The sequence below is a fragment of the Anas platyrhynchos genome, chromosome 27 (assembly GCF_047663525.1).
Source record: "Anas platyrhynchos isolate ZD024472 breed Pekin duck chromosome 27, IASCAAS_PekinDuck_T2T, whole genome shotgun sequence".
Classification (NCBI taxonomy): Eukaryota; Metazoa; Chordata; class Aves; order Anseriformes; family Anatidae; genus Anas; species Anas platyrhynchos.
Window position 1 is genome coordinate 3,133,474 of NC_092613.1, and position 17,330 is coordinate 3,150,803.

Consider the following 17,330-nt stretch of genomic DNA (forward strand, 5'->3'; position numbering starts at 1 on the left):
TATCAAAGCTGAAACACTTTTGGTGTTTATTCCTTGGGAAGTGATCATGAAAAACTCTGGTGAAAAGGTTTGGGTTGGGAAATATTCAGCCTGCTTCCTATGGAAAAGCTCTGAGCACGTCCTCACTGCTCTTGCTCCCGTAGCAATCAGAGAGGGATTGAAATGGAGGGTTGCTGGGATGGATGGATTGACAGATGGATGGATGGATGCATGGAGAGATAGGTAGCAGGATGAACTTGATTCTTATTAACTTGTAAATTTTATTCTCCAATAAAAGAGTAGATGCTTCAAAGTTGAACATACAGAAAATACTGGTTATTTGGATCCAATATTTTGTTCTTGTGTTTTTGCAATTTCACAAACAGCAGGAGCTGGTCCCTGCCTGGGAATCATGTGTGCAGGATGAGGCATGGGACATTACAGACCTGAAGGCACAAGACCTGTGGGATGAGGACAAACTCTGCAACAGTTTCCCCAGAAGTTCAGCTTATGACAGCTGTCACAGGGTGGGGGGCAGATACAAGGGAGATCCCTAACTTACGCTGTGAGGATGGGGTCAGAGACATTAAACTTGTCCAGATACAACAGCTGATTTCTGATTTATCATAAAGGGAACAGTAGAAAAAACAGACTATGAATATCCAATCAACACCCATCTAGTGTCTGATTTAAAAACAAAACAAAACAAACAAACAAACAAAAACCACACATTTTCCCATACAATTTGCAGCTTAGCATTTTCCCAAATACAGACACAAAGCTCAAAGCTCAATGAAATCCATAAAAGGCTCTTATTAACTGTACATGTCATGAGTCAAGCCCTAATGAGGCAATCTATCATGTCATCTGGCACACAGGGAAGAATTCCCCAGAAAAAAAAAATAAAAATAAAAATAATAAAAATAAAAATTCTGAAGATGGCATGAAACCTCTTTGCTTTATCAGAAAGGTGTCCTGACTACTTTTCTTTCCATGGAGCAAGCCCAAACCTTGGACATATTTGTCCACTAGGAGCATTTTTTTCCTCCTTCAAGTCCTAATTTCCAAGCAAACCTTGGAACATCCTTTTGCCACCAAACAGATATTTCTGTGCATCCCCTATGCACGGTACAGTTTTGGCACCGCAGCCACGAGATGGCACTCCAGGATAGACATTTCCCAGGACACAGTAGGGAACTACTACAGCAGTCCCAATGTGTTTGTTCCCCCTTTTAATTTTTGCTTGGAAGCCTTTAGCTGATTTCTTTCTTTATTGCCTGAGTGCATGCAGATGTGGGAAGGGCTCCCCCGGCCATGGGGGATGCTCACATGGAGAAAGCCCCTGCAGAGCTGTTTGCCAAGGTCTTCGGGCATCAGTGCAGAATAACCATGTCCAGAGGATCTGGCTATGAGGAATGTGCCACCTGGCAGTGGTCATGCCTGAAGTTCTCTTCCAGCCTCCTGCTGAGCACTTTCACTACAGCTGCTAGGGAGGAAAGAGACAGCCTCCAGTTTTAACAGGGTTTTATATGGATGATGGTAATTTCCTTTTCAAAAATGAGAACTGCTCTTTGAGAGGAAAGAAGCAAAATTAGGGAAGGAATCATCCTGACCTTTGTGGGGGGGTGTGGGGTGTGGGAGTGGAAGAGTATAAGATAAAATTATTAGTTGTTCTTTTATTCCCCCTCAACACTGTCAAGGCCTATAACTGAGGATTAGTTGGTGTTTCCAATCTCTTACCAGTCTGAGAGCACAGGCTGGTATTTTGAAAAGGACCTTAAATTGAGATTCTGCTGGGGGAAAGAAAGCGAAGTGTAAATGGATTACTCTAAACCATGGAAACTGAAATGAGACATCACTGCTACACACAAGCAGCTGTGGATGCTCTTCTGTAAAAGTTTCATAATGGGCAAGGACACAATGAGCATGAACTGTCTCCAAGCTGTCTCCTTGGGTGTGGGTTTCCAGGGATCTGCTCTGAGGTGGGCTGTGTTTGGGATGGAGAGTTTATCCTCCCTGGTAGGAAATTTGTTTTTTTCAGAACCGCTTATTTGATGCAGCCCCAGTACAAGAGACAGCCTTGACTTGACCTGGTTTTCAGCCCTTCCCAGCCACAACCACGGCTCCCAAAGGCCCCAGTCTTGTGGAGTGGACTGAATACTCTGAAGCCACCATGAAGCAGTAACTGTATGACACCTCCTTCATAATTCCTGCCTTTTTATCACAAATAAATGTGCAGCCACCATTTCTATATCATCAACACTTTATTCGTGTGTGAGCAAGGGATTCCTTATGAGAGAAGATCTCTTGCTGCTCCAAAAAATATGGTTGTGGTCTGGTTGAGTGATCAAACCACAGCACTGCTTGCATCACAGTGGTTTTAAACAGCCTTGGCCAGTCCAACACGGTTGTTGGCCCGGTCAAAGATGCTGTAGTACACTCTGATGAAGACATCTCCCAAGATCCAGAGGTCCGCAGAGGTGTTCTGGAAACCACTGATACACGCTTCTTCATTGTTCTGTATTTGAGCAAGAGAAGGCAAAGGGGAAAAATGTGGGTTAGTGCCTTTCGCCAGGTCACTCTGGAGGCCCATGACCATCCGTCTGCTGTCCCCCACAGGAATGGGAGAGGCCAAAGTGATGAGAGCCATTGGAGAAAATAAAAGAATGTAGAGACAGGCTCTTGGAAGCTGGGTACTCACTCCTCCTTACCTGCTCAGTGTAAGCTGAGGCAGATACTGGATACTGAACCCCATTGATGACAAAGACAACATCAGGCATGGCAGAGATGTAGCTACAATTCACATTGTACTGCAGGGAGCAGAGGAAAGAGGCTCTTAGGTAAGAAGCAACACATTCAGCTGGTGAGGAGAGAAGGTTTTTGATTTTGCTGGTTAAAACTAAAGACTGGGAGAGTCTCATGGAGCTCTCCTTTGGAGGTACCACCAGCAGGGTTGCTTTGCCATGAGCAGTGATGCTGTTTGCCTGTGTGTGGAAGCAGCCTTGGATCCAGGCTTGTGCCAGGCTGTCTCCAGGGCCAGCAGAGCAGGACACAGATGCTCTTACCTCTCCGTACGTGTTCTGCCTGGCCCCAATGGCACTCTGGATGTCACTTATGTCAGAGGGTGGCCCAGCCACAAGGGACGTTCCCGTGTCAACGATGGCTTGGCAGCCACCACTGCACGCAATCTCCTGCCCGTTCACGATGATGCTGGCAGCAGGGAGGGAAAAACAGACAAGAGAGGGGCTGCTAAGCCTGATGAATCTTCATGACACTTTCAGACTTGTTCTATAAGAGTTAGAGCTAGGACAGCTTTCCTCTCCTTGAGCCCTCCGCTTCTTGGGGTTTGCAATGACGGCTGGTATCACAGCCCCAGTGCATAAATGAAGATGTAGGCACCAAACAGCCACAATCTGGGACCCAACCAAGCCCAGCAAAGTAAGTTACTCTGCTCATCACCAGACACATCCCCAAGAGAAATAGGCTTTGTGCAAGAGAAGAACTAGGCTGTGTCCCTGTACAAAGCATACCCAAATCAGGTAGAAATTGCCAAAGTTCTGCGGGTTTTGGCTCCTTGGCTTTCTGCGCCACAATGTGTTAAATGCCAGTGGAAAGCCCATGATGTTCATGGGTCTCAGTTCTCTTCAGAAGTGATGGCTAGAAATGAACAGAAATCAGCAGAGTCATCTCCTTACCCGTCCATGGAGATCTGCCAGTAACCCTGGTAAGAGACAGGAATCCAGTTGATGGAGCCAGTGAAATAAGCTTCATCAATTCCCCCGAAGATGACCACGCTCCCCATCGTCTCACTGGATGATGCATAAAAGGAAAACACCAGAGGGTTTGCCATGTCGCTTCAGTGCAATTACCTTAGAATAAGGAGAACGCGAGTCCCGTGGGGGAAGATGCTGCCTGTGACGCTGCAGTCACATCCACTCCACACCTCATTGCTGGCACTACAGCAGCGTACTCCCCTGCCCTTAGGCATCATGGCACAAAAACAACAGCTGGATAGCAGCAGTGACAGTGGAGAAGCTGGAGTGACCAGCAAATGCAATTATCTGAACCAGACACATTTGTTTGCTACTTCCCCCAGCTGTCACAGCTGATGCATCTTACCAGGATAGATAAACTGAAAAGAGGTTCTGCTCCAGCAAGCTCTCATTCACCAAGTTATCAAAGACTGGAGTGATCCCATCAGCAGCCAGACTTGGGTAGCCCAGTCCCAGGATCCCATCAAATTTAACATGGACAAAGAATTGGCCAGGCTCTGTGGTGCTCAAGCCAAAGAGCTGGTTGGTGTCCATCAGCGATGCAACCTAGGGATGAGGATGACAGTTAGCTGGATCAGGCATTGCAATATGGGTGTGAATTTGGTGGAGAAGGCACAGAGGAACCCCCTGAGATGCCATTGTGACACTCACAGTGACAATGTCGCAGCCCACGATGCCCTCCATGTCACCGGTGCCGTAGTGAATGGAGAGGTTCTGCCCTGTGCTTCTGTAGGTGGATGACTGCGATGGGTTAAACATCTGATGGTTCTCTAGAAGGTAATTGGGAACCAAAAATGAAGATTTTCAGGAAGGCTGAGCCATAAGGAAAGCGTGGGAGTAAGAACCATGCTGAATTGCTGTTTAGACCTGCCATTTATTACTTGTGCTGCAGGAACAATTTAGCTGTAAATATTTGCCATATGTTACAGCTGCTTCTCCAGCATCCTAATGCCAAGGATCTGCAGGATATTCCATTTCCCCTTTAGGACAGATGGGGAAACTGAGGCACTGAGCACTAGGAGTATCACCCTGTGGAGTACAGCACTGAGTAGGTGCTACATCCCAAATACTCATCCCAGCATGTTCCGCAGAGTTGAAGGGACCCAGCACCATGGGGTCTGCTCATTATACTGGCTAGGGGGGCCCTGGTCTCTTTGCAGTGCCACCACAAAATCTGGGCTTGATTCTGCAGAGATAAGCCCATGTTGGATCCCAGCTCTGGCAAAATGGGGATCCCTGTCTGATGATACTTACGGCAAGCTGGGCTGGCACAGGAGACAGAGGGAACCCAGAGGTTGGAGGAGCCAGTGTCGAAGACCACTGTGAAGTTCTGCGGTGGGGTGCCAATGGAGATGGTCCCGTAGTACTCCATCTACAGGGCAGCAGGACAAAAGGATGCTTTCAGGGCATGAACCCAGGCTTGGAACTGCCCCAGACCCACTCGTAGCCTTTGTGGTCCCCTTCTGCACATGCAGACTCATGGGTCTCAGAGCTGCTGAGGAGATATTTCAGTGTCCAGGCTCTGTCCAGGGCCAACAGTATGGGTGGGAAGGGGCAAAGGAAGTGAGCTGAAGACTTTGGGGGAAAAAAATATCAGGTTTGGCCCGCACATGGCACAGACACAGGGATGGGTATCCCACAAACCACCCCAGGGCTGCACTACTGTGGGTCAAAGCCAGCACTCACATCCAGGGTGTTCAGCAGGGGCTCGGCGACCACGTCGATTAAATTGGGAAAAGCGTGCGGAAATTTTGTGCCAATGTCATAGCGGTGGCGCTGGAAGAAGTGGCGCAGCAACCCCTTCTCCCGGAGGATCTCTCTCAGTTTCTTCCCCCTTTCCAAGGGCAGCCTGGCACAAGAAACAAGAAAAACAGAGTTAGCCAGGAGCTCACTGCCTGCAGCTCCTGCAAGTAGCACTTGACAGTGTCACTGTTGGTGCTGAAGCCCATCATGATGCTGTGGGGTCTTACTTGGTGAAGCCCTCAGAGAGGGCAAGGACCACACACAGAAGGACCAGGGATTGCATCGTGCTGGGGCTGAGGGGACAAATGTCCTGTGGCTTATATAGCCCCAGCACTCCCCAGCTTTGGTGCCAAGGGCAGCTAGGACTGCCACAGAACTGTCCCCTCCCTGGTGGGCACCCAGCCAAGACCCCCCCCCCGGTGACACCCAGGGACTGGAGCCCATGGCAAACAACACCCAATGTCGTTACGTCACCCAGCGAGGGGGTGATGGCCAGGCGCTCTGTGCCAAATTCCTACCGCAACCCATGTGCTCCCCCTCTGCCCCCCTCCCTGATCCCCTCATCCTTTTAGCACCCCAAATCCTTCATCCTGACAAGGATCTGCACACTGTGGGCATCAAACTGTGGGGACTGTTAGTGTTAGGTTAGAGGTTGGACTCGATGATCTTGAGGTCTCTTCCAACCTAGAAATTCTGTGATTCTGTGAAAATTAGCCATCGCTTTACACCTGGGCATCCAAAACATAAGCAATAGTGGGTCCCCAGCTTCATGCTTCCCTGCCCCCACTTTAGGGGGATCTGTCCCTGGTAGGAACACAGAAGAGGGTCCCACTGGGTGCCACCATGTGCGTACGGTGTGGGGACATGGGCATCTGGGCTGTGCGCACGTTTTGGCTCTCCGCCACCTGCTGTTATCTGCAAAACTGATTAGTTAAGGCATATGCAAACAGGCTGCGAGAAAGGTGACCCCGCACCATGCTGACCCCTGTCCATGTGCTGTGTGCCCAGTGATACAGGGACCATTAAACCAAGATTAAAAGCCTAATGAGCACCCTGCTATCAGCAACACCAGTAATTGCTAAAGGCATTGGCTCACCTTTTGCATTTGGCCAAGAGGAGAGCACGAGGGAGCTCAGCTGGAGGACGGAGGATGCAGGGCGATGCTGTACCCCACGGGATAAGGAGCTTCCTATCAGCTCGGTGCTGGCGGCTTCTGTTTGAGTACCTAAAGGCCCCAAAAGCTGGAGGCAGCCACCAGCATCGCAGCGGGGTGTAGGATTTCTCTGACGACAGTATGGAAAAGCTGTCGCGTTCCTTTTATGTTTGTCATTGGAATCCCCTCTCAGACTTTTCACTGCCTGGATTAGAAGTGATGCTAAATGCCCCTGAACTGCTGGGAAGGTCCCCTCCCATTGCTGCAGGGTAAGGCAGCTTTCTGCAATGGGCCCTGCTTTTGTAATAGAGTAAAGCAAGAATTAATAGTGATTTCTTCAGCAGCATTATGGGAACCAGCTGAAATTGTCCCATTGATTAGTACAGAATTGGGAATGGGCTGGGCTGCACTGGATGGAAAAACAGCCCCTGCCTGCTCCAGGGATGCGTCCAGCTTTGGTCTCACATAAGCGAAGCCCCTTCCCATCTGCTCAGACCCACCATGGCACATCCCAGAAACCACCCTGGGAAACAAAACCTCTCCAGCTGAAGCCCTCAAAATCCACACTCAACCCTACCTATACCAAATTGGCTTCTCGAGGGCTGCTGTTGGAGTTACAACTGTCCCAGTGCCATTCAAAGAAGGGCTTGGAAGACCCAAACTGCACCCCTTATAGGGCATCTGATCTGAAGCCTCAGTGAGCACCATGGTTTTGTCTTGGCCCCATCCAACTGCCAGGAGCAGCAAATCACTGCAGGGCACCACGAGTTGCTGACCGGAGAGCTTTGGGTGGGAGCAATGCTGCATTCCCAGACTTGAAAGAGAAATTCAAGCAGCAGGAGGCTTGATTTATTCTTGCTGTAAAAGCAGGGTGAATTTGATGTGGATTTTAGGGGGAAATTGCATGATGCTCTTTAGTAACCACATTGTGGTTACATCGGGTGTTGAATACCCAGCGCTGGGAGCGAGCATCCCCTGGGCACGGCGCTGGCACTGTGGTGCCGCCACAAGCCATTTGTTGCTGGGCGCGGTTCACCTTGAAGCCAGGACATTGCAGGGAGGACGTCCCAGCAGGCAAGGGGGTGCTTGGCACCACACTGCAGTGGGAAACAAGCATGTGAGGCAAACAGCCACCAGTGCTCTAGGTTAAGGGCTGTGTCGGCTTTTCCCCACGTCCCGCGGGAGGACATGAGCTTTTGCTTCGCTACATGTGTTTTATCCCCTCTGGGAGTGTGCTCCGAGGTTTTCTTGCATGGTGGCTCTTAGGATGAAAAAATGCAGGGGGGAGACTTGCTGTTGTCATTGAGTGATTTCCCACTAACCTGTGATCTCCTGCAGATTAAAGCCAGCAGGAGATTGGCAATGCCAATCTGTAGGAAAACCAGAAGAAGCAAGTGAAACAACGCAACATAATAACAGAAACCCCAAACATGAAGCTATGTATTTTTTACACTGCTACAAAATAGTAATAGTATCATGGTTTTTTGTTTGTTTGTTTGTTTTGATTCCCACCACCCCCTTCCCCCTGTTGCTGTGGGGACCCCTTCCATATGGGGAAAGGGTCTGTCCAGGACAGCTCCAGAGCCCTTCTGCCTTTGTGTGCCATGCCAAGCAATGGACAAATGCCCTCAAAATCAATGAAATGCATTTGTTTGTTGTTTTATCCAAGCTGCCTATTGAGGTAAGTCTTTCTTCACATAAATAAATAAATAAAACCCAGTCATTGCAGTATTTTATTTTCATCCAATTTACAATATTTTTTGAGGGACACACAAGTGTGGGGAAGCTTTCACCTAATCTCAGTTATTTTACATTCTCCATTAACACAGCATCTGCCACGGAAAAACAATTGGTGTCCTTAGAAATAGAAATGGTTGCTACAATAGCACCAAAACCCAGCAAAATTCAGCAAAAAGGGGGACCCAGGCCACAGGAGGGGTTTGCAGCTCAGCTCCCTTCCATGACGCAAGGCGCTGCTCCCGAAGGTAAACCCCTGCAGCTTCCCAGGCAGCAGCTCTGTGTCAAAGTGCTTTCACACCCCAAAACAAGCTTCTCGCTTAAGCGTTGCCACTTCTTTAAAGGAAATATTTTTTTCTGTTAATGCTGATTATTCTTTTTTTATTTTTATATATTTCTTCTCAAGCTGCTGGAGGTTACTTTGGGAAGTCAAAGGGATGGTCAAATGAGGCAGGCTTTTCCCATGTGTTTTAGGAGGGGAACTGAAAGCTTGTGTTTGAGATAACCTTTAGGACCTAAATTAACAACAACAACAAAAAAAAAAAACATTTAATTAAATTTAATGTCCCCTTCTCCTCTCAAATTTGACCAGCATAAAAGGAAGCCAGCATAGTGCCTGAACCTCAGGCAGCTGCTGAGCCTGGAAAACTTCTCATGTCCCAAAGACCCACATCAGGCAGCTCCAGACAGCTCTGCTTCACCCCCTGCTAAAGAAGTTGCATTGGAAGATGCTTTGCACCAAAGCTTGAATGTTGGGGAAAGCCCAACCCTTAATTACACAAGACAATTGATGGGCTTTTAATTGCAGGCATTAGCTCATTCATCACCAGCTTTCAGAGCTGCTTCCAGGAGGAAATATGTGGAAAACACACGATCACAACAGGAATTGTCTTGCATCAATCACAAAGCAGATTTGTGCAGGAGGAACTGCACAGGAGCCAGCGCAGCTGGGAGGCTACAGGGGCACTGCAGAGGCTTTGGGTTTGTGTTGGCTTGGGAAGAAGCTGAAGTTTGGTTGTCAGTCAAAAAGCTCCGATTCTCACAAAGGGAAATTTCTGCTCCTCTGACTTTCCTTTTGTTTTTTCCTGCACGGTTGAAAAGTGCAGAAATAAGCTTTCCATTCCCCTCTTTGGCCTGCAAAATATGAAAATGGGATGGCTTGCCATGGCCAAAAATCTCCCCTTCCCTGAAATGAATTTCTATTGAAAGCAGCCAAAGATCACCGTTCATTTTGGAGGCAGCAGGAAGGGGCTGTGCAAAGGAAGGTACCTTGAGCTCTGCAGCCAACGCGCCTCAGCCTCCCAGAAAGGAGCTCAGGCTGCCACTGCCACCTCGTCCTGCTGGCTTCACTCTTGCAGACATTTGGGCAGGTGCAATGGTGCCAATCAGCTTCACCTCCCAGATTTTATTTTGCACTGGGGCAAACCCCATGGGAGTGAGCACTTGGCTGCAGAGGTGGGAGTTCTGTGTTCTCACTCTTCCCAAATTTCATCACCCTTTATTTTGATAAAATAAAGGAGGGAGGTGAAATGTAGCTGACAGCATCCATTACAGCCAGACAATATCCTCTGAAATGTTTGTTGAGGCCAACAAAAAAGAGGACATGTGTCCTGTCCTCTGTCCGCTCCTCTGCAGGACAGGGCTCTGCTTTGGGGCAGAGCTTTGCTAATCAATGTGCCAGAGCAGCTTGGCCCAACTGTGCCTCGGTTTCTCCATATACACAGCTTATAACAATGTTGTCTACCTTGGAAAAGCACTTTCAGGGTTGCCTGGTGGGACAGTGCATTAAGCCACAGGAGGGAGCAAAAAATGGCCACTGAGGGCTGGCAGCCAGGATGAAACTCACAGCTCCATCACCTAAAAGTCAATGTTCTTGAAGTCAAGCGAGCAACGGTAGCGGCCATCAAGGAACCTGGAGCAGATGAAGTTGGGCAAACAGGGGCAGGTGTGGTGCTGGCGCTTCCCCAAGAATGGGACCTACAGAGAGAAACAGGAGAGAGGATGGGGAAATCCCCCCTGCATCACCCCTGTGTTAGCCCTTGGGATGCAAGCAGGTAAGAAAAACAATCAGATGTAACAAAAGCCCTGGGAATTTCTCTCTGCTGCTTCTCAGGAGTTTAATGGGTATGCCTGAAATTAATTTCTGATCCTTCTGCCTTTGCTCACTCCTCATCTGAGCAGGAAAAGAAGGCACAGCATCACTAAATCACTACCACCATGCAAAATCGATATGCGGGCCCGGAGGCAGAACCTCCCCCCCTCCCCCCCGAGGCTGGGTGTCTGGCACTGAATGCACGCAGAAGAGGAATGGCAGCTCAGGATAATCCAAATGCTTCTTATCCAACAAAGATTGCAGCTCTTGGGTGACTCTGCAGTATTAACTTGGCTTCTCCTTGCTTGGCAGAGCATTTACAAGTCAATTTGGAGCACTTTCATTTAAACAGATGTGCTGGCGACTCAGCCCCAGCTCCCCAGGCACCACTGGCACATGGCAGCAGGGTTTAGGGTGGCAGGGACAGACAGCGGGAGCAGAAAACACTTCAGAGGATGAAAGCAGCTGCATCACGCCAGCCTGGGAACCCCCACAATGCTGCCTCCAGCCTCATCCCAAATCCATCCCAGCCCCCTCGCCACCCCAGGGCATTAGTTGAGTTTTTCTCCCACATATGGAGCTCAGAGCCCTACAAGAGCCAAGCTAGTGCTTGGCCCAGGGTCTCTGAACTGCCCCGTTTCCCCCACCCATGGACCTCCCCCCCTCTGGTACCTTGTGGCTGAAAGGGTGGCACTCGTCCCCCTGCTGCCCCAGGGGGGTGCACATCCGCAGACCCCGGAGCCAGAGGCTGACAGCACAGCACGTCCCGCTGCCGCACTGCAGGTCCCGCTCGCAGGCCTGGGAGAGACACAAAGGCGATGGGGGGGAGGAGGTCAGTGTGTCTGCCCCCAAAATCCCTTGGAGAGCAGCCAAGAAATCTGCTCCCGGGTGACTGGGTGCAAATCCTGCATGGGGATTTAAGGGAGAGGTGAGGGATGCTCACAGCTCTCCCATTTGGCTGCAGGGGTTTTTGGGCAGGGCACAGTCTGGAAACAGGGTGTAAAACCAGGAAAACCCCACGTGTGCAGGGAGGGAGCCATGCCTGGGGGAGAAGTTTGCAGCTTCCCAGCTCAACCCCCTAAGGGAACCTGAATCTCCCAGAGCACCCAAAGCACCTCTTAGCACCCAAATAATGTTAAAAATCAGGTCCCAGTGGCAATGGACCATGGCTTGGCTCTCTCTCAATGCAGCCTCTTTCCTCCAGTCACCAGGGGCTGCACACTCCACTGAGCCCCACCAGCACCCAAACACAGCAGAGGGCACCTGGCCTCTTTCTATTCAACCAGACGTTTCCCTCCTCTTAAAAACATGTCCCAACTTGGGAGGGTGAAAGAAAATCCAAGATGCTCCAAGCCCTTGCTTGGAACTCAGTCCCCATCAAGGTATTTTTTTCCCTATTTGGAAAGCTTCCTCACTTTCCTGTGTGCTGAGTCCAACGTAGTGCTTAGAAAAGAAAAGGAGGGGAAAAGCTGTGCTCTGGGGTGACTACACTCGTGTGCAAAGAGCAGCATGGGCAGAAAAGCAAGGATTGATAGGGAACAGAACTGACGCACTGAGAAAGCAAGTAATAAACTAAAAAATACCTAAAGCAAACGGTGAAAGGCACCACTGGCATTCCAGTGCCTCTCCTGATCATTTTCTCAGTGCAAATAAAGGGGGGGGGGGGGGGAGGGGGTTGGTTTTACATCCAATTTGACTTTGCACCACACGGGTGGGGGACGGCAGGGCAAGTTCAAAGCAACTTGAACTCAGGGTAGCATATACAGCTGCTGCTCCCTGCGCTTCGCTCCACACAGATAAAGCAAGATAAACTGGTAATTGATAAAGATTAAGCACAAAACCTGTGCAATGAACTCTGGAGAGCAAGAAGATCTAATTATAGTGTTATAACTGCAACCCCCAGGGTGACAAGCACAATTTCTGCCCTATTTCCAAAATAAATAAATAAATAAATAAAAGGCAAAAAAAAAAAAAAAAAAAGAAGGCAAAACAACCCCAAACCCCACCCCAGGCTGGGCACAGGAGCAGTGAGGCTGCACTTACCCCCGTGATGACAGCGCCACGGAGCAAGGGCAGCAGCAGGAGCAAGAAGAGGGTCTGCAGGAGCCGTCGCATGGTGCCGTCTGCCTGTGCCGACTGCAGTCCTGCACCCTATATACCCCCTGCCCTCTCCTCCAATGTGTTTGTTTTTTTTTTTGTCTCCTCCTGATGATCTCAGAATAAGCAGATGAGACCTAAATCTCTTAACATCATAGAAGAAATATTTTCCCCACGTAGGGTGGGGAAAAAAACACCACCAAGCCGTCATCCACCCTCATCTATTTCCCAGGATTATTTTTCAACTAAGCCAACACAGCTGGATTTTCCAAGTACATACATATTTATCCCTGACAGGTGTACTTAAGAACTGAAGTAAGAAATTGTGATTATTGAGCTAAAAGAAAGTAAAAGGAAAAGGTTAGCCTGGTACATCTATGATGGTAAGAGTATAACATGTAATAGTATGGGTCTGCGATAAGCACCCTGTAGAAAGATAGACTCACAATGTATATGCATTTATTTGTGACAATAAAACAAGACAGGGAGTGAATAATATATTTTTCAGTAATGAAAGCATGTTTGTACATGAACAGAATGTACATGTACATAAATGTAAACATGTAAATATATCTTGATTTAAGGTTTGAAGTACGTTCCCCATACCTGTATTTGGAATATCTCTTGAGAGCACATGGAAACATGATTGGGATTGCTAAAGTGGCTAAAAAGGCAGAAACAGGTGGAATTATCGACTTCTGGTTTTGTTTATACATCCTGGGAGGGTGCAAGGGACAGAGCAGTTTGCAGATGCTGGCATCATAACCTAGGCTGGCCAGCTCCCACAGTGACATCTTCCACATCTGCAAAATTTGCTTTTTTGCATGTGTGCATCAGCAAAACCCCAACACGCTCACTCTGGGGCCCTTCCCCAAAAACACCAAAGTGCACCCAGGACTGCATCTGTCAGGTGAGAGAGGAGCCATAAAACCCCACAGCCTCCACAAGGCGACGTCCCCGCAGAGGAGGCCGTTCATCACCCACTGCCATGCCCCACACAGCTCTGTGACACGAGCCCCCATCACAGTCCTGCAACGAGAAATAACAAGATTTACAAAAACAGCGTCTATTCAAATACCCCCCCATGACCATTGCATGGTCCTGGGCTCCCACGGTCCCGCCTGGATTTGGTCATGACCGAGCTCGTTCCCACTGGCCAGGGCCACGCAAGCCCAGGCTGTGGTAAAGCTCCTTGACGCACGGACAGGAAAGCAAAGCAGGGTTTGTGATTTGGATCGAGTTAGTGAGATTTTACCAGCCCTGGACTGCGAGATACCACCCCCACGGCAGCTGGGCTCTCCAACAACATTACAGGTTTAGTCCCTGCTGTCTCTGCTAGAAAGGTTTCTCTTGCAGAGCATCAGTGCGATGCTAAATTGTCAATTTAACTGACTAAAAATAGCCCAGCCATTTCCCCTGCCAAAGCCCAGCGTTCCTTTTGAAGTGGCAGCTGTTCCGCGGCTTTGCTGAAGTCTCCTCCACCTGCTTTTGAAACGATTACTCCCAGCCTCCAGAAATGCCCCCACCAGAAATCCCGAAGCCTTTCTGCAGGGGGTGGGCTACGAGCTGTGGTTTTGGGGAGGTTTTTCCTCGCCAAGGCCCCCGCAGGGCTGTGAGGCCGCAGCCCCCGGCCTGGGTGGGCGCAGCCACGGCTGGGCCCTGCCGTGGTGCTCCCCGGGGCCGTGCCCACGGCTCCAAACTGGGCTGTTTGGGGCAGCAGCACGGAGCCCGTGGGCAGGGGGGATCAGGGCACCAGCAAAACCGAGGGAAGAAATATGTAAAAAAACAAAATAATAATAATTAATTTAAAAAAAAAAAAAAAGAAAGAAAGAAAGAAGAATCAGCACTGCACTGCACACCCCCCATCAACAACATTTTAATTTTCCAGCCCCACAAGGCGAGATCTGTTGCCAGGCTCTCCTGGGCGGCCGCCACCCGGCTCCGAGGCCCCGCCACCGGCCCCCTCCGGCGCCGCCTGGGCCTGGGGCCCCCCCGGTGTCGCTCCGCGGTCCCTCCCCTCCCCACGGGCCCTTCGCGCAGCTCGGCGCCCTTTTTGGTCCCGCGGCGCCACCGTCCGCGCGCGTCACGTGACTGGCGCCGCTGCCAGGAGTTGCCGGAGCAGGGCGGAAGCGAAGGCGCGGGGCTGGCGACATGGAGGGGACCCTGGAGCAGCACCTGGAGGACACGTAGGGGGGGGGGGGGGGCGGGGGGGGGCTGGGGGGGCGGCACCGGGGGGCGCTCACCGCCGCTTTCTGCCCGCAGCATGAAGAGCCCGGCCGTGGTGGGCGTCCTGTGCACCGACTCGCAGGGCCTCAACCTGGGATGTGAGTAACGGGGAGGGGAAGGGGAAGGGGAAGGGGAAGGGGAAGGGGAAGGGGAAGGGGAAGGGGAAGGGATCGCCCCGCTGTGCTCAGGCACAGCCGCACCTCCAGCGCTGCCTGCAGCTCCCAGCACGGGACAGTGACAGGACCCGAGGGGACGGCGTGGAGCTGGGACAGGGCAGGGTCAGGCTGGGGGTGAGGGAGAGGTTCTGCTCCCAGAGGTGGTCGGGCACTGGGACAGGCTGCCCAGGGTGGTGGGCACAGCATGAAGCCTGCCAGAGTTCAAGGAGTGTTTGCACAACGCTCTCAGACAGAGGGTTTGATTTTGGGGTGATTCTGTGTGGGGCCAGGAGTTGCACTTGATGATCTGCGTGGGTCCCTTCCAGCTTGGGATATTCTGTAAGTGTAAACCTCAGCCTGTTCCTGACACTTAAAATCAATTTTTCTTGGAGGGGCCACAGTTTGGAGGGGCGCGGTGTCAGCCCGTAGAGGGACAGTGGGGACTGGCAGGAGCAGATCCATCTGGCTGTATGTGGGGGCTGCTTCACGTGCGCGCATGGTTTTAGTCGGCATCTCCCTTGCCTCACAGGCCGAGGAACACTCTCAGATGAGCACGCCGGCGTCATCTCTGTCCTCGCCCAGCAGGCAGCCAAGCTCACCTCCGACCCAACCGATATACCTGTGGTATGCCTGGAGTCAGACAGCGGGTGAGCATCCAGCCTGGGGGTGCTGCTTTTCTCTGCATTCACTTTTGCCCCCATCTTTTGGGATCTCCTTGGGGGGGGGGGGTCAAATCTCTAGAGCAGTGCTCTCTCTCTTTTAGTAAACTGGAAGACTTGGAGAAAGCTCCATCTCCAAAGCTACATGGAGAGGACAGTCACAAATAGGCATGGGAAATACTAGACTAATGGGACCTCAAATAACAGGAATTGTAAAAGCAGAAGGAAACCTTTCAGGGGCTGGTGGCTACTCCAGCATGATAATTCTTCTGCTGTTGGGATCTCCATGGATAATTTAGCCCATGACGTGGTATCATTTTTTTTTGCCAGTTTTGTTAGTGAAGACTTTTCCAGCACTCTTCCTGGGAGCGATGGGAAGAGATGCAGCAACTGAGAGGTCTAGCACAGAGCTGCCCATCTGGTTTTCCATCAAGTCAGCTTCTGCTCTCATAGCTGGCTTCTCAACTGCCTCACTTTCCTTGTTCTAGGAATATCATGATCCAGAAGCATGACAGCATCACTGTAGCAGTGCACAAACTGGCATCCTGACTCTGACATCCTGATGCTCCACTCCAGACCAGCTCCTCACTGGACAACGTCTCTGCTCTCTATGCTCCAGTGCAAAACATGCTTCTAGTACCAAATTTGGGCTGCAGGCCCTCTCTATTTAACAGTTCCTGTGCAGCTATCAGGGTTTCCAATTTGCATTTTAGTACATGTGCTGCTGAGGATGAAATGTGGGTCACTCACCAAGCTTGTGTAATGATAGATACTACAAAGCATGTGTGTGTGTGTGTGTGTGGCCTTATTTGTTGGAGAAATCAATAAATGACCTACAAAAATGCGCCTTTGCTTCTCTTTGCTCCTACTTTGAAAACTGTTGCCCCTTGCCTTCCCAAAAGCCAAGTGAGGTAACATCTTCCAGTCTGTTCCTCATTAGCGTTTCTATAGAGAAAAGGAGTAATGCACAAAGACTTAAATTAATGGAGGGTCCTCCAGGGGGAAAGGTACAAACACTTTCCTAGGAATTTCCCCTAGGAAATGTTTAGCCTCCTGTAGTTAAATTGTCCGTGTGAGAATGAGTTGCTTATTAGGTCTTGGATTGAAGTTCAAACCTAAACTTGTTGGCCCTGTCTGTGCTGCCTGCTGCGGCTGCATGAATTGCAAATGGATGTTGACAACATCCTTACAAATCCAGGTGTTTCTTCACTTTATATATGAAATGGTACAGGGAAGCAATCCTGCAGAAAGGCTTTTCCCTTGAAAAACTGCTATGCTCAGATGCTTCCTACGTACAGGGAAAAGGAGCTCGCCTGTAGCTGTCCTCATGTGTACAGCAGAAAGGAAGCTTCACAGTGAAGCATAAGCTGACAGGGCTGGGTCAGAGAAAAAAAATGTGCATTCACACTGCTTTGACTTTACTACTGCACGTGTCAGTGATGTTCCCAATCTCATAGTCACTGTTTTGAATGAAACAGGTACAAGGGACAAGCCCACCCTGCCCAGCTGGGCTACGCTCTCCTCTTAAGTTCAATTAACAACGTGACCTCTAAGCAGGAGCAGAGGGGGATCTGCACTCCCCCCCAGCCTGGCTGGCTGCTCCAGAAGGAGAGCACTGCCACCACTGCAAGGTGTCCGTACCCAAAGTAACCTGCACTCTGCTCAGGAAGATGCTGTGGGATGAACAGCCGTGTTTTAGACACCCAGCCTGCAGGC

The 17,330-nt window shown here is 50.2% G+C and overlaps 3 protein-coding genes across 3 annotated transcripts; 1 reads left to right on the plus strand and 2 right to left on the minus strand.

Moving 5' to 3' along the window:
• Positions 1-2,247: 2,247 nt before the first annotated feature.
• On the minus strand, positions 2,248-6,809 carry LOC119713991 (embryonic pepsinogen). Its single transcript, XM_072028466.1, has 9 exons — positions 6,592-6,809; positions 5,439-5,601; positions 5,007-5,124; positions 4,404-4,522; positions 4,099-4,298; positions 3,675-3,788; positions 3,045-3,189; positions 2,691-2,789; positions 2,248-2,497 (listed from the first exon to the last, which is right to left on the minus strand). The coding sequence occupies exons 3-9, from the start codon at positions 5,122-5,124 to the stop codon at positions 2,360-2,362; spliced, it is 933 nt and encodes a 310-aa protein (XP_071884567.1). The 5' UTR covers positions 5,439-5,601; positions 6,592-6,809; the 3' UTR covers positions 2,248-2,359.
• Positions 6,810-8,379: 1,570 nt separating this feature from the next.
• Positions 8,380-14,508, minus strand: PROK1 (prokineticin 1). Its single transcript, XM_038168468.2, has 3 exons — positions 12,521-14,508; positions 11,150-11,275; positions 8,380-10,362 (listed from the first exon to the last, which is right to left on the minus strand). The coding sequence occupies exons 1-3, from the start codon at positions 12,590-12,592 to the stop codon at positions 10,243-10,245; spliced, it is 318 nt and encodes a 105-aa protein (XP_038024396.1). The 5' UTR covers positions 12,593-14,508; the 3' UTR covers positions 8,380-10,242.
• A 107-nt stretch (positions 14,509-14,615) lies between these two features.
• On the plus strand, positions 14,616-16,458 carry LAMTOR5 (late endosomal/lysosomal adaptor, MAPK and MTOR activator 5). The gene is made up of 4 exons (XM_038168469.2): positions 14,616-14,760; positions 14,837-14,898; positions 15,485-15,602; positions 16,103-16,458. Exons 1-4 carry the CDS (start codon positions 14,726-14,728, stop codon positions 16,161-16,163), a joined length of 276 nt encoding a protein of 91 aa, XP_038024397.1. The 5' UTR covers positions 14,616-14,725; the 3' UTR covers positions 16,164-16,458.
• Positions 16,459-17,330: the final 872 nt, after the last annotated feature.